This window comes from Atractosteus spatula, chromosome 3 (genome assembly GCF_055471065.1).
Source record: "Atractosteus spatula isolate fAtrSpa1 chromosome 3, fAtrSpa1.hap1, whole genome shotgun sequence".
Classification (NCBI taxonomy): Eukaryota; Metazoa; Chordata; class Actinopteri; order Semionotiformes; family Lepisosteidae; genus Atractosteus; species Atractosteus spatula.
This window is the reverse complement of record NC_142708.1, coordinates 70,515,694-70,542,556: the sequence shown is the minus strand read 5'-3', so window position 1 is coordinate 70,542,556 and position 26,863 is coordinate 70,515,694. Positions and strand designations below refer to the sequence as shown.

The following is a 26,863-nucleotide window of genomic DNA, read 5'->3' as shown; positions in this document are numbered from 1 at the left end:
TTCCTACAACCTTCCAAAGATACGCTGCTTAGATCAACAGGTGTCTCAAAGGTACTCATTTATGTGTTTGCCCTGTAATGGGCTGCCATCTCTTCCAGGCTGTAGTATGACCTTCCACACTGTGTTTAGAAGGAAAGGCTCTAAGCTGCCATGGCCCCTTCCAGAAATAAGCTGCTTTCTGGCAAAAGATAGATGAAGGGATGAATCTTTATAATTAATGCTCCCAGAATAATTCAGATAAATCCTTCTGCTTTAACAACTTCATTCAGTGACAAACAGTAGTAGTGTAGCCACCCCAAAAGTCTAAAACAGACAACCTTTCTCAACCAATACAATATACTGGGCATGGCCACCCCTGGTCTTGGAAAGCCACAATTCAGCAGGTCATATAGGTCACTGTTAAATACTCAATGTGTAAAGATGGAGCACATTAGGCTTGATTGGTTTAACAAACTATTTGGTTCTGTTAAGTCTAGAAGTGCCACCTATAGGCCTTGAGAGCTAGAAGGTCTTGGTGCTACAATATCAAATGATCACTGAACTGCTTCCTTGAACAAATCACCTGTTTAAGTGGTAAAAATAAAATTGTGCCAAGGGTTTACAAATTGATGACTTAGTGTGAGCCATAAAACCTGCTGGACTGTGGCTCTCCATGCCCATAGTTGGCTACCCCCGTAATATAAACAACACAAACAACTGTAACAGAGTAAAAGTCTGCAGGACCGATGTGAAACGGCACAATTACAGCTGTTTTCTGTGGTTATTACACAACCCACAAAAGTCAAACCAAGCATCTTGCAGGAAATTGGGCCGTTACAACTCAGCAACACACATCACACTAAAATTATACCATGAGAATAAAACTACACCCTTCACAACCAGATCAAGGGATCAGCACATACTGTACATAATACTTTAAAACAGCACAAACTGTACATAATACTTTAATAACACTGATACCCGGGAGAGCTTCCATCTCTATTTCTTTAAATGTCTTCCCCTGGCTTAACCAGTCTAACAACTGAATTCACTGGAAAAAGCCTGAGAGTCATAGTTGTTAGAAACTATACAGAGTTTTACTGACTGTTAAAGCTGTCAACCTTAAAAGACATTGAGGGGAAAAAATCAAATCATTCACATGTTGACTACATGTAGCTGAGCTAACAATTAAATCAACAGGCAACAAGAGTCGATTCTCCAAAGCAGAAGAGCCCAGTGGTTCTGCAGGAAATAAGGCATAAGAGAACAGTAATGCCAAAGGCAGGCATTTATGATCGAGTTTTTATACCCTTCTTTAACTGCAGTCTGTAGCTCTGCTGTCTGGGCTGAATAGCAATGTCTCCCTCTGTTACAAAGGGGACATTTTATATAGGTAATGCCCTTGCACAGCTAGCTTAGACAGGATGTCATGCTCTTATCAGGTTATGTCTTGATTATCTACCAATAAAGTCATTACATAAGCAGATTGACGACTATTACTAAAATAAAGCAGTAAAAACAAGGGAACTGTGTTTAAAGACGGCGCATCACTGATATTTTAATGTACTCGGACCTTGTGACAGGAATGCCGTTCCGCGCAGGTATTCCTTTAACCTTGGCCTTGAGCGCCTGTCGCAGCCTGACAGCTCAGTCGGGGGTCGGCGTTCAGGCTCCGTGAGACACGGGCGATTATCTCTTTAATCACCTCTTACTACATTTTGTACACGATGCGACAAATGTCATTATTATCTAATCCTCTTTACACTATTTTTTCTCTCACAGAGACTATTTCAGACTGAACAATGCGCTGGCCCGGCCCGTAAAGGAGACACAGGGCAGCGAACAGCGCAGAGTCGCTTTCTCGCCCTGCTGTACACCGGGAAGAGCCGAGTACGCAGCCGGCTGGAAAAACGGTTTTACTGGGGTTTTGTGAGCTTGAAGACTCACTGGCCTCGTCTGTATATTCGTGTCACTACGCAAACTTGGGGCCTGAGGTCCGACACTGCCAACAAGTTTAGGCTGTTCATCTGGACAACGACACCAAACTTTTCATTAATGGTTCTTTTTACTGACCAGAGCCTGCAAACGCTAAGACTCAATACAACAAAAACGAAAATCTCAACATCCACACAACAGCACAACTGTAGTGTTAATGCTTACTGTGCCTAAAGATGGCAGTCCAAAAAAAAATACAAAAACACTTAAAAATAATTGAGCTAACGTACTCAATTGTGAGAAGATATCTCAAACATCTATTGAACAGTAATACAATATACACGTGCTTATAGAAAATGTTATTCAAAATTAATATCTAGGTATTTCTAAAGGTCTGCGGTTACAGGCTTTACACACAGAGTACCAGCGAGCCAGTGAGCTGTTCAATCTTCGTCTCTTTCCCTGAGATACAGATTTCTGTAGAAATTCAGCGTATATTTTTATCGCAAGCGATCTTATATTTTACACCCGTTCATCGATTATGTTGTAAGACGGAACGGCTTGCGACTGTCCCTCTCAGAAGCGTGTCTGTCTGTGTGAGTTGTAACCAGTGCCAGTAACCAGGCAGCAATTTCAAGTTTATAGGTCTGAGTCCGGATCTCAAAGCGCTTTGCTCTCCCGTTACAACAGAGACCCCCGGCTGCGCTCAATTACTCACAACAAGACACGTTATATTTAGGGGCTTAATACTTCACCTAAAAATAGCAGTCATTACGAAACGTTTAACAGTTATACGTTTTGCATAAAGATAAAGTTTACACAGTCAAATATAATTTACGAGAAGTTAAAAAATAAAAGTTTAAATCATTTTAACTCGCAGCAAAAAAACGAATGATTCCTAAAATAACTGCGGGGAAATGTAAACGAAATTTTTATTTTTTAAATTATATTTGAACCCCCCAGCAAGAAAGCCAGTTGAAACGAAATCAGAAAAGAAGACCACAGGCTTATTTTTTTCGGAAGAGGGGTTTCCAAAAGCCAGCATCGCGTTGTAAATGATTTAGTCACACCACGTAGTACCTATTGTATTTTCTGTTCTCGCATTGCAATCGCAGTGATGAATTCGGACAAGCAGCGAAAATGCTTCTGACGAAACAGCGGGCCTCCGAGAATAAACTTTCAAGGAAGGACAAATTACTGCCATTACTGCTTCTGTTCAACGAATAATTCTCGTTTTAACCATTACATGCAATTTCCTTAGAAGGGCACTGTTCAAGAAACGAAGATGAAATAGTATAATTGAGGGGAAAGTCTATTCGAATTTTAAGTTTATTTTCGCCTAGTTTTAGATCTTGCAGTTAAACATGCATGGTGTAGTTAACTGTAGCAACATTAATAGTGGCACTAGTAACAATAATAACTAAAATAGTCATAAAATCGGGAGAGCTGTAGTGAATGAAAACGAATTCCAGGCTTGCAGGGGGAAAGCTGGAGGTTTGGCGGAGCAGGACAGCCGTATGCGAGGGATACCGGCGGACACGAAGCCCAGAGCACGACGGCGCTGGATATACTGTACTGTACCACAATTAATACCGCAGTGCATACTGTACATCGAAATACTTCCAGCGATTTAAAAAAAAAAGCGTTTTCTTTTAGCAAAATAGAAAGTGGGTTAATTCTACTTGGAGAATATTTTTTAACGTGGCGAACAGCTGTGCTATCGATGACGGCAGCAGCCGCGGGAGAAAATGAAAAGGCTGGAAAACAGCGAGTTATTGCTGCCGCTCCCCTGAACAGGTTCAACCTGAGATTAGTTACTCTGACTGTGTTACTACTGTATCCTCACGGCTCTGCTATTCCTGTTACTACTGTATCCTCACGGCTCTGTGTTACTACTGTATCCTCACGGCTCTGCTATTCCTGTTACTACTGTATCCTCACGGCTCTGTGTTACTACTGTATCCTCACGGCTCTGTTATTACTGTATCCTCACGGCTCTGTTACTAGTGTATCCTCACGGCTCTGTTATTACTGTTACTACTGTATCCTCACCGCGCTGTGTTAATACTGTTACTACTGTATCCTCACGGCTCTGTTACTACTGTATCCTCACGGCTCTGTGTTAATACTGTTACTACTGTATCCACATGGCTCTCTGTTAATACTGTATCCACACGGCTCTGTATTACTACTGTACTGTATCCACACGGCTGTATTAACACTGTCAACATTATATCAACACGGATCTTTGCTAATGGTGTATTAATACTGTACGACGACTCTGTTAAATTAATACTGTTTGTGTTAACACTGTGTCGACACGGCTCTGAGTTAATGCTCTTAATACTGTATCCACAAGGCTCTGTGTCAAATTAATACTGTTTGTGTTAACACTGTACCCGCACGACTCTGTGCTAATGGTGTATTAATACTATCCACACGGCTCTGTGTTAAGACTGTATTAACTTTGTATCTTCGTGGCTCTGTTATTACTTATCCTTACGGCTGTTATTTCTGTTACTACTGTATCCTCACGGCTCTGTTATTACTGTATCCTCACGGCTGTTATTTCTGTTACTACTGTATCCTCACGGCTCTGCTATTCCTGTTACTACTGTATCCTCACAGCTCTGTGTTAATACTGTTACTACTGTATCCACATGGCTCTCTGTTAATACTGTATCCACACGGCTCTGTATTACTACTGTACTGTATCCACACGGCTGTATTAACACTGTCAACATTATATCAACACGGATCTTTGCTAATGGTGTATTAATACTGTACGATGACTCTGTTAAAATAATACTGTTTGTGTTAACACTGTGTCGACACGGCTCTGAGTTAATGCTCTTAATACTGTATCCTCAAGGCTCTGTGTTAAGACTGTCTGTATTAACTCTGTACCCACACGGCTCTGTCAAATTAATAGTTTGTGCTAACACTGTACCCGCACGACTCTGTGCTAATGGTGTATTAATACTATCCACACGGCTCTGTGTTAAGACTGTATTAACTCTCTGCCCACACAGCTCTTAAATAGTGTTTACTACTGTATTCTCACGGATCTGTACTAATGGTGTATTAATACTGTATCCACACTGCTCTGGGTTAAGACCGTCTGTATTAGCTCTGTATCCACCCGGATCTACGGTTCTGTACTGACAGCGGGTCCCTTCTGCATCCACGCAGCACGGTTAGACACATCAACGGTTCTCAGTTTCGTTGAGAAGTGATACTTCAGCATCAAAACAACAGTGTCGGGAAGAAAAAAAAACCCATACTGTAGCTTTTTGCTTGTTTTGTGTGTTGTTGTTGTTGTTTTTTTTTGTTTTGTTTTGTTTTTACGAGCGCATCCGCAGAGAAAGGTCGTGTCCAGACCCTCGCTGTTGGCGCTCTTCTGCAGGGAAGCCGCACAGCTGTCAGAGGCGTCAGACAGCGCCAGGCTGGAGCTCAGGGCGAGTCTGCCAGTACTTGAGCAGGTAGGTATTCGCTTAAGCACCTGCGCTGCCGTCGCTACAGACGGCTCTCCACACCAGACTTCGGACATTTCTTACAAATAAAGATGTATTTAATTTTATTTTTAGGGGGTGGGAGGTAGGGGGAGGAGGGGTGCTTCAGTTTGGGGGGTTTTGAGACGGTTTGAGGAGGTGGGGTTGAGAGCTGCGGACAGATAGACTCCCGGTCTCTCTCTCTCTCTCTCTCTCTGGGAAGCAGACACACAGATTACAGATTTTTTTTTTAAAACAAACGACGCTGCTGCAAAGTATAGCCACGCAAAACACACCAAAAAAAAATATCATTTGGTGTATTTTAAAAAAAACAACATTTTTTATTATTATTTGGCATAAGGAATGAAATAAATGCCTTACCTTTTTTTTTGTTTTAAAAGCCCCCCAGCCTCGCAACTCACATCAATAGATGATAAAAGGGGAGTGAGGGTGAGTGGCGGGGTCCCCGCGCAGCTGCGCTCCCCTCATGGGCTCATCCGCCTCCCGGCGCTGCTGTTTGAAAATGGCGCCAAGGGCTTGAGCCAGCCCGAGCTGCGTCTGACACCGGCCACGCGGAAAAAAAAAAATTAAAAAAAACGAAAACGGGAGAATTAACTTTTTTCACCGACCTCTCCCAGCGCGTCTTCGTGTGGGTCATTGATCCCGACTGGTTTCTTTTCAGAACTTCGGCTCTAGGATTTTTAATAATTTTTTTGTTTAATTAAAATAACCGTTATCACCCCCCCCCCTCCCTCCTCTACCGCGGTGCAGGACGGGACGCGACGCAGGCGAAGGCTGTTGTTTTTTTTCAAACTCCCAGTCAGGGCGGCTGAGTGTGTTTCTGTCTCCCCATGGCGGCTGAGAAGCGTTGTTGCACGGTCCCCTTTAAAAACCTTTTCTCCTACAGAGTGCAACGTGCAGCGTTTTTGTCTTCGGTAGATCTACCTCCCTCTCGCCTTATAGAGCACCTTAAGACAGGTTGCCCTTTACCAGGGAGAATCCTAAGAATTGGTACAAAGGAGAAGAGACGAGCACTGGTTCTAAAATCTCATCTGCCCGCATCTTGAAGGACCAATTCAAGTTTCAGCGTCAACAATAAGCGAAGACAGTATTTTCACGGCACTCAGAACTCATAGCGCAAGATACCCCTTCCCCCAGCAATAAAACCTCATTCTATCAAACCTTCATATCACTACTGAACCTGAAGCAGTCTAAGGAGTGAACTTTCTTGCAGACTTTTTATTATTACTAATCAAAGATTCGTTCATAGCGTTTACAAAAACGAATATATATATATCCGAGCAAAATAATACAAGTACTGTATGTCAGAAAAAGATTAAACCATACGTATTTGTATACATTTGTCTCAGAGAATTGTCAATTCAACGCACAAGACGGAAGTTTAAAATGTGAAAAGTATAAAAAATAAAACAAGTAAAAATATAAATAATTATACGTTTCTGAAGGGAAAAACAACAAATATAAGTCAAAGCATAACGTAATTACTAATCACTTATGAAATTCATTCTGTGTCCTGAAAGTCTTATACATTTATTCCGGTTATAAATACATCATCAACAGACATCCCAGCTTTGAAAAATTGATTTCGGAGGGGGTCGTCCCTCCCGTGAAAACTTGCGGACCGGGGGAGGGGGGCCTTTGAAAAAAAATTAAAAGCTATATAATGAAATAATTCGCTGATAGATACTATAAAAATATATGCAATACACTGTAGATACAATAAACTCACCAGTCCAGTTGAATGATCTCACTTTCTTTGCAAACTTTCGTTGTACAGAGATGAGGCCTGTTTAGCAGATTTCAGAAGATTCTCAGATGGCTCAAGGTTGTATTATATAATTAAATAAATTGCTGATGATTGTTTGGGCCGGGGGTGTCGCCAACAGAAAAAAAATGGGAGCAGGGGGGAGACGCTGATTTCCGGGAGACTTGGGATGTCTGCATCAGTGGGAGCCCCCATTACAAAGGGTGGCGGATCATTCCACAGTATAGTGGCCTTTGTCACACTGAGCAGGGCCTGGTCTCACCACATCTCAGTACCTGTCTGACTTACTATCTTCCTTCTCCCCACCTCGCAACCTTTATTCGTCTGACTCTGACTCTGACTCTGGTCTCCTGTCCGTCCTCCAGGCACGTCTACATATATTGGGTGACAGGGCCCTTCTCCTGCTGCGCTGCAGAGCTCTGGAATTCTATCCCCAAGGATATCGGAGTCCCCTTCCCTGACCGCATTCAAATCAAGACTCAAAACTTGCCTCTTCAGAAGGGTTTTTCGGTGTCTGCCTCTTTGGTTTACTACTCTAACCCTTATTATAATTGCGTAATTCTGCGGTCTCCTCTCATTGTGTGCTTTTTTCTTCTTACTATAAAGCTCTTTGACTAGCCACTTTTAAAGGTGCTTTATAGCATACAAGTTTTCTATTCTTAATTATCTCAGAAGCTACGCAGGGCTGGGCCTGCTTAGTACTGGGAGAAGACACCTCTGAGGCACAGATGTCCAGTCCTGGTCCTGGAGGGCCGGTGTGTCTGCAGGTTTTTAAAGTCTCTATGAAGAAGCGGCACTTGAAGAGCCTGGAGAAGCTGTTAAATTGGTCCTAACAAGCTTGATAAGCTCACTAAGATGTGAGCTGGTAGGAAGGGCAGCAGACACACTGGCCTCCAGGAGCAGGGTTGGACTGTCCGGCTCTAAGAAAAGCCAGGGTGTTGCTATAAGGAGTGCTGGTGAACCAGTTAGTCCTCTGCCTCAGAAGTTTTCGGCCATTACCCCAGTATGGTGACAGGACACACAGTGCTATGGAGCATGTGAATTTGATTTGACTTGCAGTCATACACTGATGCAACTCTTCACTTTCTCCTGGCTAAATTCCCCTGTGCGCTGCTATAATCTGTCTTGCTCTATTGTAGACTGTTAGCACAGATTGGCTGCCCTGTGTCACCCGTTTGGGTGTAGCATTTCAGTGCGGGATGAAGAGGGCCCCATCCTATGTAAACCTCTTTTGGATGAAAAACACAACATAAATGCAAGAAATTATGATGCAATTTGACCATCTCTTCACTTGAGGCTGAACATTCTATGGGTGTGTCTGCCACATGTTTAGAGAAGGATAGTGAGGAACTTATACACCTAAAGTCATGTTTCTTACTTTCACCACGTGCCGTGTATGATACCTCATAAGGCTGGAGGTCGGGGTAGCAGATAGGGGTTCTGGGCTTGTATCTAGAAGAGTACTCCTCCACTTCATTTGTTCAGACTGCTCCAGTACAAATGCCCTGCTGTACAAACAGTTACTTCCCAGAGCATGACTGTAAATGAGAATTTGTCGTCAATGGAGAGTATGTCCCAGCAACCTGCACACAGCACTTGGCAGATGTGAAAGTTTAATTTCTATTGCTTGCCATTTGTGCTCTCCTACCCCTGAAAATTGTGTCAGTCTTGCTTCTTAAAACCTAGTGTTCTATTTTTGGATGCAGTCCATAATCCATTAAGTTTCTGGTGATGTTTTTTTAAAAGTTTGGTCACAGATTCTAGAGTTAAAACCCGATCCAGTCTTCAACAGCAGAGCTCTGTACACTGGCTTTTGACCTATAAGTCTGCTGGTCATGCTGCTTGAGCCGTATGTACACATCCCAGATGGGTTCAGCCCCCAACATATTTTTCTTTTCATTGTGTTGCCTCAGATTCTAAATTTGAAATAGATTGAAATAGGATTTTCTGGCACTGATCTTCAAAGCATTGAGTACAATGTCAAAACAAAGTTTCCCAAAGCTTTCCACAATTTACTAAAAATGGGAAAAAAAACCCCCAGAAATGATTAAATTTAACAAGTATTCACACCCCTTGTAATTGCAGACTCAGATTTGCCCTCAGAAGTGAGACGATGTGCTGATCGACTCCGCCTGTGTAAGAAATGAGTGGCTCACCATTCTTTCTGTAAGGTCCTGCCACGTGGTAGAGACTTTCCAGAAAGGACTCAAAATGGAGATGGAAGAGCATTCCAAACAAACAAGTCAGAGATATGATTACAGAGAGGCACAGATCTGGGGAAGGGTACAAAACCATTGCCAAGGTGTTGAGCATCACTCAGAAGAGAGTGCAGTCAATTGAACAGAAGTGGAAGAAGTATGAATCCACAGCCACACTGCCTCAGGCCGCTCAGACCGCCCCCCTAAGCTTACAGTAGTTTTCAGACAAGAAGGGCACTTATCAGAGAAACGGCCGCGAAACCGTCTGTGACACGGAACGAGCTACAGAGGTCAGTGGCTGTGATGGAAGACAATGTACGTGGGTCAACAATCTCTAAAGCTTTCCACAAAAAGGCCCTTATGGGAAGGTTGTAAAGATGCATCCCTGGCTGTGAAGAAAAACATCCTCGCCCTTTAAGGAGCGTGCAAAACGCCATTGAGAAAATACTGCAGGGACGTGGCAGGAAGTCTTATGGTCTGCCGAGACGAAAGTGGTATGTGTGGTGCAAATCAAATACTGCACAGCAAGCCAGGGAACCCCCTCCCCACCGTGAAGTGTGGTGGTGGGAGCATCATGTTCTGGGGAACATGTTTCAGCGGCAGGGACTGGCACTCTTGCCAAGATTGACCAGAAGGTGAATAGTCCACATAGTTCCCAAGTGGGGAGGATGTTTGCCTTTCAACAGGACAATGAGCCGAAGCACACTGCAAGAGGTGGCTCTGTGGCTAAGGATCTGCACCTGCGACCGGAAGGTTGCCAGTTCAAATCCCGCAGCTGGCCGAGTTAAGGGCCTGAGCAAGCCTGAACTGCTCCAGGGGTGCCGTATAAATGGCTGACCCTGTGCTCTGACCCCCAGCTTCTCTCCCTGTCTGTGTCTGTGTGTGTGTGTGTCTGTGTCTCATGGAGAGCAAGCTGGGGTCTGCGAAAAGATGAATTCCTAATGTAAGAAATTGTATAGGGCCAATAAAGCATTATTATCGTTATCACTTGGAGTGGCTTAAAATGAAGACATAGTCATGTCCTGACCTTAATCCCATTGATAAGCTGTGGCAAACCTCAGACTTGCTGTCCATTGCTGCTCCCCATCTAACCCCTTGCAAGTTTGCAAGGAGGAATGGGCCAATGTTGCTCGGTCTCGGTGTACAAATAGAGACTTACCCAAAAAGACTGCTGGCTGTAACCGTTGCCAGCAGAAGTTCAACTAAGTATTGACTGGGGGATAAGCATTATTAAATGATGCTATTTTTGTTATTTTTAATTTATGGTTGACCATTATCTTTCTTTTTTGGGGAGACTCTGTGAAGATGAATGTGTGTCTCACATAAAAATTCCCATTCTAAAAAAAACAGAATTCTAGGCTGTGATATTCTTAAGTGTGAAAAACAGGATGGGGGCTGAATACTTTTTCAAGGCCCTGTATTGGGTACTTTCAATTTGACTAAACCTAAAGTAGCCATATAGCCATATACATATAGCAGTCAGTAGCAGATACAATATGATGATTTTTATTCATATATTTAAAAGGTATATTTTTTCACAGAAACATGAGACACTTAGCGTTAATTGTACAAGCATGAAATACTCAGAGGAATGAATATAGTTTTTGTTGTTTGCATCTTACAAGTCCATAAAAATACTTTATTTTTCACAATTACTATATACAAGTTCCAAACAGTGAATGTAACCTTGGAAGGTAGTCATCTGCGAACTCTTGCTGCATTCCCTGTCTCCCATCTTGCTGTCGCCTGTTTCACTATGTCTTCTCTCAGTTCGCCTGTCTCCTCTTACTGCTTCTCTTCTCCTGTCACCTCTCTCACTGTGTCACCTCTCTTACTGTCCTCTGTCTATTCTCACCACCCCACTGTCTCTCCTTCTCACTGCTCATGCGATAAGATCTCTACACACACACAAACTTCAAAAATGCTGCAGGATTTTCCAGCCAAAATTCCTTTGTCCAGACGAGGCCTGCAGGATACCTCTTCAAGAATACATAAGGAGTTTCTGGACCCAAAATCTTACAGAAGTTTTAGAATTTTCTCGAGCTTAGTCTCACACCCCCTTCCACCCAGTGCAGTTCTCATCAGCATGATCACGCGGCCCTGCCATACTGAGGCCGATGTTGCCTGCAAAGCTGAGGAATGCCCTGGTCAGCTACAGTCTACCACACCTCTGTGGAGCTCAGCTGTGCACAAGGCTGCAGCTTGGAGAATACCTGCCGCTGAGCACAAAGCCCAGGCTGGAACTAAGCCTGACTTTAAGCCTAACGTTTCACTGTGTTGGGAGTATAATATTAAACTGTGCATTAGACTGTGTGTACATCCGTGTCTTTTATTGTCTGTGTTATCTATATACTGCGTTTGAGTTTGTCAAAAGCAACGTTACTTATATTGTTACACGCACAATGTGCTTGGCAGGATTAGCCTTAGTTTGATTGTTTCAAACTGAAAGTGCTGCTTCCACGGGCTGCAGAAAGAACCATTTGTATATTTACCCTTATTTTTACAATTTTTGACACTAAAAAGATTGGCTTGAAGCCCAATACCAAAGGAAATTCCACCTTCTGTTAATGGCAAAGTACAGTAGCTTCCTCTTGGCTTCCTCTTGGCTTCCAGCAGATTACTTTGTCCAAATTCACTGTGTACCCACTTGAGGTCCTATTACTAGTTTCTCTGCCACAATTTATGACTTTTATTCTTATACAGAATGAAAATATAGAGACAAATGTCAATTTTCAGCTTTTGCACAAGTTACATCTAAGCCCAGATTTGGAAAAGCCAGTCGTTGTTCTGATGTGATCATTTCTTGTCTTTTCACTCACTCTCTCACGTAGTGCCACTTACGTCTTTCACTGCATATTGCTAAAGCATTTTCTTCCAAGACGGGTTTTACACCACTTGGAAAATAAAACTGTAAACTACAACAAAATATTAAAGTATCTTTAGGCGGCATGGCATCATAAATTAGCATTCTGAAAAAGTGGCAAAACCGAATTGTGTCATTTTCTTATAAAGGGAAACACAGGTGTAAAGGTATGTGATGCACAATTCTAGATGATCCGGTTTCAATGCGCGCTCTCTCTCTGTTGCTAATTCTTTGGCTATAAGTCCGGATATGATGCCCCCACCTCCAGACTAGTCTCGCTGTTTGAAGGGGTAAATGTCTCCTTATCTGTTCTCTGTTGGGCCACTCTCTCGCCCACCTGTCCATCATCCAGTGATCGGCTGTGCTTCCATCTTTTCTGTTCTATAACTGGCTTAGCACATATCCTATCTGCTCTGTTAGGCTACAAAGCCAGACTGTGCATCTGAGTGGGTGGAGTTGGTTGGTTAAGCTTCTTTCAGCCGGACTGGACAGGTTTCCAGGCTGCTTTCTTCTAATTGGCTGCTGCCCCTCTTGAGGTTCTCTGAGTGGCCATCGGCAAGTGTGCTATTCATTCTGGTCTCTGTTGGGTTGGGCTAGCGTCTTCTCCCAGGCTGGCTACATCCCGGGGTGCTGCGGGGTGAACGAAGGGGGGGTGGGCACACTGATGGCAAGAGAGAGTGGGCTTCCCTGGGGTGGCACACAGCCGGACATCCCCAGTGGTGAAGAGCCAGCCGGCGCAACACTGGAGAGGGGGAGAGGTGAGACAGAACAACCGCGTAAGTTAACTTGACTGATGCGCCACTGACATCACTTCACCTCAAAACACAGCAAGAACCTGAGCTGACTACCGTTGCTTTTGTGACGAAGGGGAGATGCTACTTTGGAACCAGCATTAGCACTCCGACACTGAGCAGCATGTTTATATCTACCACGTGTACGGCGAACAGTGGTGTACACAATGCGTGTTTGTACAGTTTGTATAGCAGAAGCCCGACCTGACGGTGTACCCAGTGAGATGAGGGGGGTCGGTTACTCCTGTGACAAACAGCTTCTTGGGCGGGCCATCTGATTCCACTCCACCTGGCAGAGAGAGCAGGAAAAACATAAAGAACAATAAGACGCCAGCAGCCATATCACCCTGCAACTCACAGCTGGCAACCCCCTGAAGCTCAGCAGGTGTGAGCCTGGTCAGTACCTGGAGGGGAGACCTCCTGGGAAAAACTAAGGCTGCTGCTGGAAGAGGTTTTAGTGGGCCAGCAGGGGGCACTCACCCTGCGGTCCATGTGGGTCCTAATGCCCCAGTATAGTGACGGGGACACTATACTGTAAACAGGCGCCGCCCTTCGGATGAGATGTAAAACCGAGGTCCTGAGTCCCTGTGGTCATTAAAAATCCCAGGGTGTTTCTCGAAAAGAGTAGGGGTGTAACCCTGCCATCCTGGCCAAAATATTTCCCATTGGCCCTTATCAATAATGGCCTCCTAATAATCCCCGTCTATGAATTGGCTTCATTACTCTGCTCTCCTCCGCACTGAGAGCTGGTGTGTGGTGAGAGGACTGGCGCACTATGGCTGCCGTCACATCATCCAGGTGGGGCTGCACACTGGTGGTGGTGGAGGGGAGTCCCCAATACCTGTAAAGCGCTTTGAGTGGAGTGTCCAGAAAAGCGCTATATAAGTGTAAGCAATTATTAATTATTATTATTAATAATATCAGGGTGGTGTTTTGTAGTCGCTGCCTCAGAGCTCTTAGGTCTGGATTTAATTCTAGTCTAGGAGGTAGTGCGAGTGCTCTCTCCCTTGTCCTTATGGGTTTTTGCCACATGCGCTGCTTTCCTACCACCTTCCAAAAGACATGCTAGTTGCTAGTGTGCACTGCCTCTGTCAAAGCAACCCTTCACGAGGGAAAGGCCATGTTTTCCACAAAAGAGGAAGACATAAGGAAGCAAGTGCAAAGGTACTTCGACACTGCTCATGTCACAAAATGATCCTAGTATATTGCTATCTTGAGCCGAAATATCCTACATCTCATCCAGGGTGTAATCAGACTTTGTGCCCTCTCCTTCCTGGACAGACATCAGGCTCCCTGTGACTATTAGCAGGAATATCTGGCTTTACGATAATTGGGAATAGTGAAATCAGAATGGGTTATAGAGATTTTCACTTTGAATTTCAGACTATCAAAACAAACATGGGAGAGTGAAAGAAGGTGAGTAAGACAAAGAGAGATAGGGAGGGAGAGACAGACTGACCTTTCCTCTTAAGTGGAGTGAGGACCGGCCATCGCACTGCTGGACTGACACTCCCCCTGCTGGGTAGGACAGGGATTACAATTATCATCATTATTAAGGACACCAGTAAAGCTAATATTGAATTAACTGGCATCCAGTAATGTGAAATACACATCTGAATACACCTAAGACTCTGGGTTTATCAACACAGCGGTATTCAGAAAAGGTATTCTGTTCATTCCTATGTCATAGAACAGTTCTGAATACTAGCATTTAGGTAAAGATCACTTCCCCCATGGAAAATGGACCCATCCATCTCCCCTCTAAGTCCATTGAGGTCTGTGCTGCCTCAGGAGAAGGGGAGCTTTAAAACTAGAAAGAAAACCTTCAATATTTATTTGTAAGTTGCTACTTGCTAGTTATCATATTAATTTTTAAAAATAAATAACTGTTCTTCTTGGAAGAGCAAATAAGAGAACCTACTTTTTGAATCTTCTTGTTGGGCTGGGGGAGGAATTGGGTGTGATACCACTGTCAAGAGAGTGGAGTCCCTGAAAAAAAGAGAGAAGAGATGGTGAATGATACCTGCTGAGGTACTGACAGCACATGTTCCTATTTCCTTTAGTGTAGATGTTAGTACCTACAGGTATGCCTTACACTGACACAGCTGGCTGAATTCTTTTCATACCGATTCACACACTAATACACTAACTGGTTGAAACACTTGCTGACACACTGATGGGGACTAACTGAGTGACAAACTGATCCACTAATACACTGACTGGCAGATACAGTGACATATTGACAACTGAAACACTGATTGACATAGTAAAACACCGATATAATGACTGACACTGACTCACGCACTAACAATGACACATTGAGTTACTGTCACACTGACTGGACACACTGAGTTACTGTCACACTGACTGGTTTCCAGTTGCTCAACTCACCAGGATCCTGTGGTCCTCCCAGGGACATTCAGGGGGTGGAGGACCAACACTGCTGGGCGAAAAAGAGAGCAGTCCTTTTGTCACCCTCACAGACAGAAAGACTGCTTGGGGAAGTCTTCCCCGGTCAGCGTGTGTGTACCTGTGTGATTATGAGCGTGTCTTAACTGATCACACTTGAGTCTGACACGATGGGCGAGTTGGTACGTGGCGGTTCAGGTCTCACCTCTGTCTGTGTATGGCTCCTCTGGGGTTCGGCTCCATACATTCGTCCTGGGACAGAGATTCACGCTGTGAGCACAGTGGGAGAGAAGACAGGGAGGAGGAGAAAGAGAAAGGAGGTAAAAGAGGAGCTGGGGTGGGAGAGGCCCATTAATTGAAACTGTCCGATAGAGGCAGTCCTGGCTGCCAAGAGATACACTTTCTCCTGCGACACAATAAGTGTGCCATAAAAAACAGATTCTTTACTAAAATATTTAATTGCCCTCCTGCATTTCTCCACACATGAGAGAGCTGGGACAAGGACACACAGCCCCGCTAGCCACCCAGAGTGTGACCCCCTGTGCCAGCCTAAGGACCACAGAGTAACACCACCAGAGAGGGGAGGGTTACAGTAGCTGTTAAAGCTCACTGATTCAGTTTACATTACCTGTGATTAATTATATTTTTGGATTGTATTAAGTGATATTTATCCGTTATTTTACAAAGGCACACATGTACACTGAGCGGCATTAAAATATAACATGCGATTGGCTCCAATACTCATGTGTCGCTCCTGCTCCTAATTGATTACACATCTCAATTGAATCTGTTTAGTGATTAAAACATATTTACCTTTCTGTCAGAAAAAAACATATACACCAGATGCACTATTGGATATACTGTGCAGGTACTTTAGAAACACTGCTGCTGTTACTCATGCCACTGATGCATTATGAATTGAACCCGGGAAGAGAAGCAGGAAAGGGGTCAGTTAGAGGAAAGCGAGAGAAGGGGGGAGAAGAGACAGACGGAGGGATAAAAAGAGGGATGGAGAGTCACTGATTGTCAGAAGGATACAGGAAGCTGTGTAAGGAGTAGAGGCAAGGGTCTGAGGCAAGCAGGGTGGGCACAGCCCACAGAAAAAATAAAATAAGCTACGACAGTCCCAGTGATTCAGGACGGACATTCTTTTTCACCTCTCTTATGTTTCTCTCCTCACTCTCTCACCTGCTTCGAGTGCTCCAGCAATCCGCAGACCAGCGGAAATGGCGAAAGGGGGAGGGCCTAGGAGGAGAAGACACGATCGGCTCACCAGGAATGTCTGGGCATGGGGGGGGGAGACTGACAGCACAAGCATACTGAAAAATACTGAATCCCTTTACTAAAAGACAACAGAAGCACAGCCAAAAGACAGACTAGGAACATGCCAGACACCCTGCCAAACAAACAGCACAGAAACACAGGTGCGCTGACAGACAGACAGACCAGGCCAGTGTGTCTACATGTAACAACCCCTGTAAAGCTACGTGGTGAGGAGACACTCGGAGACACAGATATTGGTGCTGACAGAGAGCATGACTGACCAGTCCTGGGCAACCGAGATTGACAGACACACTGCTCCTCCGATAACGGGCCGTACTGCCAGAACTGAACACCGCCATCCCGTCACTGAGAGAAAGGGAGGAGGGAGGATGAGGAAGACAACAGAAGAAACAGGGGGATTGTCAGTGGAAGCAAAAAGGAGAGATGACATGAGAGAGATCATACTATTGAAAACGTAAAAGTTACATGTTTTGTACACACTTTAACTGCACCGAAGAACATCATTCGATTGATTCAATTACCTTAGAAATTCCCTCACCTGACGCCAGTGATCATGGGGGCGCTGTTGGACCGTCGCAGAGCCCCGCCTCCACTGCCAGCAGCTGCGCCTGCGCACTGGTCTACCTCCATCCGTTCCATCCCGTCTAGATGGGCCTCCGGGCTCGACTCAAGCCCTATCGCCGACCCTTGCGCTCCCGAACCCGGCGAGGCGCACCAACTCTAGCCCGGTGAAAGCCTGACCCGCAGGCCTCACCTTCGACCGTCTCGGTCCAAACTGAACCGAAACCGCCGAATCAGCGGGACACTGTCCTCCTCCCTGCCCCACTATCGCATCTTCGGGGTGAGAAGCCAGACCCGTGGTTTTAGCGTAGACCGCGGCGAAGAGCGAGAGGGGGAGGGGGAATGTCTGTTCCGAACAAGTATTACGTGGACCAAGTTACCAAATTAATTCGTTTCCATTGTAAATACCTTCACCTGAAATGAGAAAGTTAACGCGAATAAAAAAATTAATTGGGCTGAGTGCCCGACTCTTTGCTGTTGTCTGTTTTACGGTAAAATACCAAAGTTAGCATGACTTACAGTATTTTCAAACTTTCCCCCGTCAGAACTGAAGTTTAAATCGCAGAAATATATTTTCTTAATTTATTGTTTTTTAAAGGAAAAAAACAAAATTAGTGAATTTAAGGAACGACTTAATAATAATCCAAGACTTATTTTTCCATCCGTCCTCGTCTCGCCTTTCTCTCCAATTCAGTTCAAAAGTCGCGACATATCCAAATTGTTATTAATATCACACATTTAAAATGTTTTTCATATACTCCGCAGCTAAATGTTTTCATTCCATCGGCCGAACAGGCGAAACAGCTCCTCTATGCGTTCAACCCTGGCATTGCAGTGAGCCCGGAGATGCGAGTCGGTCGGGCTGTAAGGCTCTGGGTGTACTGTGCTACTTTTAAACTGGATTATTGGCTCAAAGTATTGAATGGTTAAACATCGTTTTATTCTAGATTTTGCATACTCGGTATTCTCAGATTAGCTGTATTACTTTTACAAGACTTTTCATAATAACCATTTTTTTATTCTTAGGAATTTATTTGGCTGGTGCTTCTATCCAAAGCAACGTGCATTTGTACCATTTCATGCAGCTGGGCATTTACAGGCGGCAGCTGTCTGAGTGGTAAAAGAAACTGTGACCCCAACAAGAACTGGACTGCCCTCCAGCAGTGTGGAGGGGGCCCTAGGGCCATTTTCTAGAAGGCTGTGGGTTCAAGTCCCAGGGTCTGAACACGGCAGGGGAGATATAATAAGACACAGGCAACTAAACAACCCAGGAGTTACCACCATCCCTAAAGGCAAGACGCCTAGCAAAGCTCTGTTCAGGACACAGCTGAGCCAGCAGCCCCTGGAGACAGAGGCAGAGGGGAAAGCTGCATGATCACAGTCCGTTCCTCTTTATCGGGCCTGAAACAAGCAAACCAGACTTCTGTGTGAACAACGCTATTATACATCGGCGTTCTCTGGACACACCAATTGTCCCACCAAAATGTTATTTACTGCAAGTGACTTATTGAATTAAGGTGCCAAACAAGAACAGTAACTAGAAAAACAATTGCAAATACCTTTATGGAAAGGACAAACTATGAACTGTTATTATATTAGAAGTGTAAAAGTTAAATGTATTTAATTTAAATACTGGCCTCTGTAAAAGCTCAAAGTATGTATAATATAACAATCTATAAACAAAGTTGTAGATTTTGCCCGGAGAAATCCCATAGCCTGAGAGCACAGCCTTGACCAGCTAGGTCTTGGAATCGTGCAGCCGGCAGACTTCACACCCCGAGAGCCGAGCTGGCGCGTGACGCGCTCCCCTCCCAGCCTGCCTGGTGGTCAGTGGCAAACAGCGCAGGGGGAGGCTCCCTCCTGCACCAGCCGGCCTGCTGACGGTTAATCATTCCAAGAACGCTAATAATAATAATGTGTCCCAGGGGCCTTCATGCGTCATTAGGTCCCCCGTTATTAAAAAGTCATCGGAAGGGTAGAAAGTTCACACTGGTTGCCCATTGCTCCCCTGTGACGGGACTGCTGGACTCCGCCAATGGGGCTCCAGGGATGTGGCAGAGGGCTGTGTTCTAGAACAGTGTGTTGAAAGACGGGGGCATGGTTTTCTGAGGATGAATGGGCAGTTTATACCGTGTTTGTTATTCTAATATTTTTGCCCCTGTGGTGATTCATTCCATCCACATGGAGAGCACCCACCGGATATGATATGTGAGCGTCTCACCTGATATCTCTGTAGCTTTGGGAACGGTAACACCTTAAATATCTTAAACATAGGAGAAACCTCTCAATAATAATAAAAAAAAATCAAATAATTAAGGCCCATTCAAGTTTTTAGATATATTGGAAAAAGTGAAGGACTCAGTATAGAAATCATCTTCTGGATGGGTGAGGAAATGCAGATGGTGCAAGTCATCAATCCATCCATCTTCAAACTGCTTCATCCAATTCAGGGTCGCAGGGAGCCAAACCATAGCCAGGCAACCAATGGGCACAGAGCAAGACACACTGTGCAGGGGATGCCAGTCCATTGCAGACCAGACACACACACACTTGCACCAGGACCAGTTTCTTCAGAAGCCAGTAAAACTAGCAGTATGCCTTCGGACTGGGGGAGGAAACCCAGGCACACACGGCTGAGAATATACAAACGCCACACAGACAGCACACCAGGCAGTCATGCTTACCACTGCCCCACCATGCCATCTGCATGCCAGCTACGTATAGGAATAGAAATTTGTAGGCCTATTTTGCTCATGTGGATGGCTCCTTTATTGAATGCAAGCTCCATTTACAGATATAAAGTAAGAAACTGACCCAGAACTTGTTTAGTGAAAAATTACTTTGTGATTCTGCAGGTGTTTTGAATGCACCGGTAATTTTTAGCATGCATGAGCATTATACTGTAAATATAGAAAATCGGATGGTTCCAGAGCTTCTTTATGCCACCTATAGAAAGCATCTTGCCATCATGTGCTAGTTCATTATTGTCCTGCTCTTGACAGAGATCGCAGAGAAAGTGCAGAATTTAAACTGAGGAAAGTCATACCTATCCTAGGTCTCATTTAGAAGACTTTGCCTAGTTTTGGCATGTGTATGTGGCTTTGGCGCTGTCTCTTGTTGCCCTGCACTCTTGTGTTAATTAGCTAGACCCTCGTCGATGTCTGTGATGAAATTGCCAGCTCAGCACCAACGAGGGAAAACAGCCTGTTAACGACAGGACACACTGACACACACTAATACACAGAGACACACACACCAGTATGCTGAAAAACCATGGTAAGACAAAGAAACTCACACATAAGCTGTGAGGCTCGCACAAAGACGTACTGTACAGCTCACACGCTAAGACAACCAATACACTCCTACTCACAGGAACACATTCTCTAACCCTGATACACAGAGACACACTGACACACACTCATGTTTAAGTATCTGTGCTTGTGAGGACCTCCCATTGACTTTCATTCTAGTTTTCATCACAAATCCATACTCCACTGAAATGAAACTCCACATGGAGTGAAAGTAGTTTTCTCAAGCAGTCTGGATTTTAAAGACGATGACATTTAGGTTCTAAAAAGACCTCAGCGGTCCTCATAATACCAATTGTTAGGGTCCCCAAACCTGTACAACAATATACTGGGAAACCTTACCAACCGACAGACATTATTACACAGAGACACACAACAATACACAGGGACACACGCACACATCGGCACGCCAAGGGAGGGGAAGAGGGCAGGGAGGGGAGACGGATAGCAGTGGGGCAGCAGGGAGGAGGTGCTAACAGGGGAGAGAGCACGATAGACAGACAGAGACCCGAGAGCCACCTGCAGAGCTCCACAGAGTGGGTGGGCACAGCGCACAGCACACTGCCCTGCAGCAGAGACGGACCTCACGATCCCAGGAGCTGCCGCAGAGATTGCTCCACTTTGGGTGGAAAGCCGTTAGGAGGGCAGCGAAGGACGAAGGCTTTGACCAACGTTGCTCATCGGCTCCGAAAGGGGGCTGCTCCTGGACCGAGAGAACTGGGGGTGGAGGGGACTGAGAAAGAGGTGAGTGGTAAACCGGCTCACACGCATCAACGGCACACATTTCTACTCACGTCTTTAAAGGGACTTCCCAATAACTCTCGTTCTTTTTCTGTTTCTTGTTTCTTCAGTGAAAGCATCCGTGAACGAAAATCATTTTGGACGCTTTTAGATTTTAAAACTGTTGCATTGATTAAAAAAATGTAATTTACACTGAAGGGATATCCCACATCATACATTTTGTCATTAGTTATTATATGGGAACATTTTCTCAAAATGCATCCCTACATCGAAACAATAATAAACACTCACAATCTCACACAGAGAAGCTACACCCTTTCTGATACACAACCTACATTACTGGAAGAGCTCTGCTCTTTTACTTAGATTTTTCTATCATTGCCCTTAACTTCAGAATGCTTTCATTATGCTTTACTACACTGGACCATGGTAACAGAGTCATACGGCGTATGACACACACACTGACTCAAAGGTAAAGAAAGCAGTATCTGTGCTTCCCGTAGCACAGACCCAAAAGGTTACAGATACAGTACGTGCACATAATCACAATATCATAGACACTAAAATACAGCCAACTGAAGCTTCTAGCTACATACACTGTAACACACGCAGGTAACACATAGGAGGTTGTGGGCAGAATAGCAGGGAGCCCTAAACCCCTGGTCTTCTTTCACAGGGTGTTCTAAGCTATTAATAAGCTCCGACCTGCCAGGAGAATCTGTCACCTTTCATTGCTGACGCAAATGACCATCTCAGCATTGTCGTTCAGCAAAACCTGAAGAGATGGGATTAAGCCTGCATAACTAAACCTGTGAATGAATTAAGCACAAAGAGCAACAGAAGTTTTTCACTTTTCACCGGGAGGCTGCCAGCTTTTTTGTAGTTCCGGGGATTTTTTTGTTATTCTTGGGAATGAAGACAGAACATAGGTAAAAAAAGCGAGGAAAAGCCGATCAGAGAAAGGGAGGCCGAGTGATCAAGCTAGTTGACAGAGACTCAAAACAAGCTGCCTCTCTACAGTTTGGAGTTCTTCCTCCCATGTTGGTTTTTCTTGTATCGTGTTGTGTCAGTCTTCTGGGATCCCCACTAAAAAGCCAACCAGCCACAGATTTATCACTGATTATAGAATCTGCCCGAATTTAAAACATTTAGGGGTCAATAGCATTCCAAGCAGAAGTGGCTGCTTTTAAAAAAAATGTAATAGCTTTGACATGGAAGAGGCATCTGGAACATTTTCGCTTTTTGGGAAAGGAGTGGCAAGGAGAGCATGTTTTGTTATCCTTCAGATGTGAACTGTGAACATATATAAGGGAAACTAGCAATTTCACGACAAATTGATTTCTTTAATGCATGGATATCCTCTGCCAATGACAAGTTACCCACCTCTAGTCTCACTGATTCCTTAGTTGCTCTCAAGGAATGAGTTTCTTGCTGTGCATCTCCTTCTTACAGCAAAGTAGTAGACTAAAAAACCCACCTACATGTCCTGTTTGTTTCCAGATATGTTTCTGAAAACACGTTGGCAAAAACATGTGGGGAGAAAAGCAGAATCCCATACTGCGATCATACGCCCAGCTAGTGCTGAGATTGGGCAACACTGACGAACTCCACCCCGAGGTTTCGCACAACTGAGCAGCTCTTAGAGTTTACTGCTCTTTCACTGGGAACAACACCACCCAAGAATGAGGTGTCCTGAAAGGATTGTGGATTGTTTAGTGAATAGGAGGAGGAGGCCAGATGGAGAAGGAGCTGCAGAGGTGCAGATGGGGGAGAGGTGGGATGCAAAAGACATACATGAGGGAGAGAAGGGCATCACGTACGGTATTTATAGTGTTTAAGAGTTGGAGATGAAATCAGGACAAAAACATGTTTTGTCTTGACACTGAAAGCAAACTGGATTTGTTTGCCAGGCCCAGAAGATACAGGTTCACCTTAAAACTTTTACGTTATCAAGCAATTTTTGGCAATAGCCCTTATAATTACTGACATCCGAGTCTGATTGAACTTGGCTGTTGTCATCCCTCCTGAACTCTTCATAACAGACTCCGTTTCTGAATAAGCTGCTCTGGACCTTCTGCCTGTGAATCTGCTCCAGCAAGCATTCCAAAACTTTGCTTGGATTAAACCCTCAGCCTTCGTCCCCCATCCCGTGCTGAAAACAGGGTCTTGATGGAGATTCCCTGTTTTCCAGTAGCCACTTCCACCTACCCAGTGGAAACCAGGCACCAAGTACAAATGCTGGACATTTTGCCACTCTCTCCAGGCACAATTTAGGCCTGATCCAGGTAGAGGTTTCCCTGCAGTGGGACCATTCAGAACGCTGATGCGTTCCAGAAACTCAGAAAGACTGGGCTTCTGAGCACATATGATTCACATCGGATGGGATTCCAGTTAAACAGTGTTGCAACTGCAAATGGCTGTTGAGTTTGCAGTTCAGTGGTCTGTATTAATGCCCTGCAGTGTGACATCTAGGCTGAGGGAGGCTGGCATTTGGAGCTGCATCTTCCTTCATTTTCTTATTTTCCTCACTTATCAGTTGTTTGTTTCCCTCCCTCTGTCCCATCTTCTCCTCTTTACCTACAGAGCGGTCAGCCATATATATAAATAAAGGCAGTAATTAGAGCTGAGATGTAGAGAAAGATGGAGGCTGTGTGGGAGAGTGGGAGAGAGTTGTGTGCATTGGGGGAAAAGAGAGGGTGTTGATTTCCTGGGAAGCTGGAAGTTTGGTTACTGATTGAGGGAGTAATGGAGCGAAAGAGTGGACTGAGTCAGCATCCCAGACAGGCGGACAAACAACACAGGAGATTGTGCAAGAGAGAAGGAGGGAGAGGGAGAAAATGTGTGGGGAGAGAGATAGAGCAAGGGTAGAGGAAATAAGCCCAAGTTAGGAGAGTATCTGCTGGATCCGTGCAGGTCTGTCTCTGTACTTAGGTCTGTTTAGCCCATTTCGTTCGCATGTCTATCTTTAAAAAATAAAAACACAAATACAAAATATATCTCTGAAATGTGTCTCCACAGGAAAAGTTGAAGTCAGGATCATTCACATCCAGTCCACATGCCTGATTGACTGTGGGTCTGCCAGGAGAGGGGGGAGTACTGGGGAAACAGAGCAAAGACGTGAAGGCACCCAGAAAACGATATGACACTATAAGCATTGCAGCAGCCTGTATGCACCATGACCATGGGCACCATGATAATAAGTACAACAGAGGAGGTGGGGTCTGCTGTCACCGACAGCAACCAGAGCTGGTCCTCCCCTTCATCATCCTGCAGCATTGATGAATCCTACAAGTATGTCTTCCTGCCTCTCTGCTACTCTTTCACCTTTGTCTTCAGCATCTCTCTCAACTCTGTAATCCTCTACCGCTCCTTCAGACGTACCAAGCGGTGGAACGCCTCCCTTATCTACATGGTCAATCTGGCGACCACAGACTTCATGTACGGGCTCTCGTTGCCTTTCCTGGTGGCCAGCTACATCATGAGGGACCGCTGGGTTTTTGGTGACTTCATGTGCCGACTTGTTCGCTTCCTCTTCTATTTCAACCTCTACTGCAGCATTTTCTTTCTCACCTGCATCTCGGTACACCGCTACCTGGGCATCTGCCACCCAATGAAGACCATTACCCTGGAGACCAAGCGTGCCGTCAGGGGAACCTGCGTCTTGGTGTGGGCAGTGGTCTTCGCCCTGACCAGCCCCATCTTTCGATTTGCTCAGACAGAACACGTCCAGAGAGGCGGGGGGGCCGGAGAAGATGGAGGAGGAGAAGCCTTCCAAAACTGCTGGGATGATGCCATAGACAAGGAGTTCTTGGACTACGTTCCCTATGGAATCGTTCTGCACCTGTTAGGCTTTTTTGTCCCCTTTTCCATCATTGCCTGGTGCTACTCGCGCGTGGTCACTACCATTGTTCGCACCCTGCGCTCCCAGCCCCAGTTACAAGGAGAGGGTGGCAACAGGGTGGTGGAATTTGGACGGGCACCCCTGGGAGGACTGTCGGTGACATCGGGCCCCCAGTCGCCTTGTTTCCGCAGGCGCCGCAAATCAATCAAGACCATCATCACCATAACTTTGCTCTTCGCCCTCTGCTTCTTCCCCTTTCACGTCACTCGCACCCTCTTCCTGCTGCTCAAGGTCTCGCCCAGGGTGCCCTGCCACTCCATGCGCATGGTCTCCATCTGCTACAAGGTCACCAGGCCCCTAGCCTCCTTCAACGCTTGGCTGAATGCCCTCCTCTACTTCCTGACCAAGGAGAAGGGGGCCCCTCACTGCCCACAGCCACCACAGCTGCCCTGGCCGCTGCGTCTCCTCCGCAGGGGAGCAGGAGGGACAGGAGGCAAGGACAGCAACAACCATAATGAATCGAAGTCCTCGGGGAACATATTTCGGAGTCTGCCCTGAGAGAGGGGACAGCGGTGAGTGGGGTGGGGGGGAGGCCGAAAGAGTAAGAAGGGAGAGAACAAGGGATACAGTGGGACAGAGAAAAAGGAACAGGAGAGGGAAGGGAGGAGAGGTGGAAAGGAAAGAAAAGATGAGGCATAAAGACTCTGGGAGAAAGGCATATGAACTCGCAGATTGTACTTGAATCCAATGAGGCAGAAAACTAACAGCTGGGGAATGTGACACCAGTGACAGAGCACATCTCAGCATGTGAGCAGAAGACATCGATAACCTTCCCGACACACTGGACCCCGCATTCAGATGCTTTGATACTCATGCACTGGACACTGCAGAACAGAGGCACTGATATATTGGACATAGCCTGCAGTGTCACAGACAGACTCTGTTTCCCTTAATGGTCACTCCCTGACAAAGGTGAACAAGCTCTTTCACCAGGCAGGGGTTCTGGTTGTAAAGGTATGTATGTCTGTGCATCCCATGGATTATCGCATGTATCTGTAGCTGCAATGATCATGTTTGGTGGAGACCCATTAATCTGTTTTTCATCAGCCCTGTTCTTCATCAGCTAAGCTGGCTGGGTCATACCACTGTTCATGAACAGCATCTGTTGATGAACAGACAAGGGTATATTGGGGTGGTGGTTGGAGTGTGTTGGGGCTGGAAAGTGATTCTATTTGTTCAATGCATTTTTTTGTATCTCTTTTCCCCAAAGACTACACAAGGAATAAGAGGCTTGTGTTCAGCATGGGCAATCACCTTCTATTAAGCTTCTGACCACTCAAACCCAATGTGTGTATATGTATTCAGGGTGGTCCCACAGGCTCGCCTCTGTTATACTGTTTTTACCATGATTAAATAAATAACACTTAATTATTCCACTCCCTGTCTGGTTTATGTGCCAACTCTGTGTACAATGTACAGTTTCTTGTTAAAAACCAAATACACCCCTGCCTGATCCTTAAGAAGCCCACTGTCTTGACTTTGTCAATGCGTGTGGATTTCAATATTTGTATCAAGTCTCCTCTATTTTTGAGAGCTGGGGTTACTGCTGGATCCGTCTTGCAAGCATTCAGGTCTTTAGCTACAGCTGTAGATATGTGCTAAAAACCAGGATTTCT

At 45.2% G+C, this 26,863-nt stretch overlaps 2 protein-coding genes across 10 annotated transcripts; one reads left to right on the top strand and one right to left on the bottom strand.

The window, feature by feature from the left end:
* Nucleotides 1–10,879: 10,879 nt before the first annotated feature.
* On the bottom strand, nt 10,880–18,131 carry LOC148838584 (P2R1A-PPP2R2A-interacting phosphatase regulator 1). 9 transcript variants are annotated; one of them, XM_088910460.1, is made up of 10 exons: nt 17,817–18,131; nt 17,275–17,711; nt 16,997–17,081; nt 16,641–16,697; nt 15,658–15,704; nt 15,435–15,486; nt 14,965–15,032; nt 14,503–14,561; nt 13,248–13,332; nt 10,880–12,994 (listed from the first exon to the last, which is right to left on the bottom strand). In XM_088910460.1, the coding sequence occupies exons 2-10, from the start codon at nt 17,373–17,375 to the stop codon at nt 12,868–12,870; spliced, it is 681 nt and encodes a 226-aa protein (XP_088766586.1). In that variant the 5' UTR covers nt 17,376–17,711; nt 17,817–18,131; the 3' UTR covers nt 10,880–12,867. The 9 variants fall into 9 exon arrangements, with proteins under 9 accessions (XP_088766586.1, XP_088766588.1, XP_088766581.1 ...); XM_088910462.1 differs by having other exon boundaries at nt 15,435–15,483; nt 17,817–18,107; XM_088910455.1 differs by having other exon boundaries at nt 15,658–15,722; nt 17,817–18,101.
* A 6,390-nt stretch (nt 18,132–24,521) lies between these two features.
* Nucleotides 24,522–25,745, top strand: LOC148838583 (P2Y purinoceptor 3). The gene has a single exon (XM_088912019.1). The coding sequence runs from the start codon at nt 24,522–24,524 to the stop codon at nt 25,743–25,745; it is 1,224 nt and encodes a 407-aa protein (XP_088768145.1).
* Nucleotides 25,746–26,863: the final 1,118 nt, after the last annotated feature.

Coding starts and splice junctions, on each gene's coding strand:
- LOC148838583 (XM_088912019.1), top strand. CDS start 24,522: ATGACCATGGGCACCATGATAATAAGTACAACAGAGGAGGTGGGGTCT.
- LOC148838584 (XM_088910454.1), bottom strand. CDS start 17,375: ATGGAACGGATGGAGGTAGACCAGTGCGCAGGCGCAGCTGCTGGCAGT. Junction 15,487..15,657: donor GGAGCCATACACAGACAGAG/GTGAGACCTGAA, acceptor TTTTTCGCCCAG/CAGTGTTGGTCCTCCACCCC. Junction 13,333..14,502: donor CACTCCACTTAAGAGGAAAG/GTCAGTCTGTCT, acceptor TCTCTCTGCCAG/GTGGAGTGGAATCAGATGGC.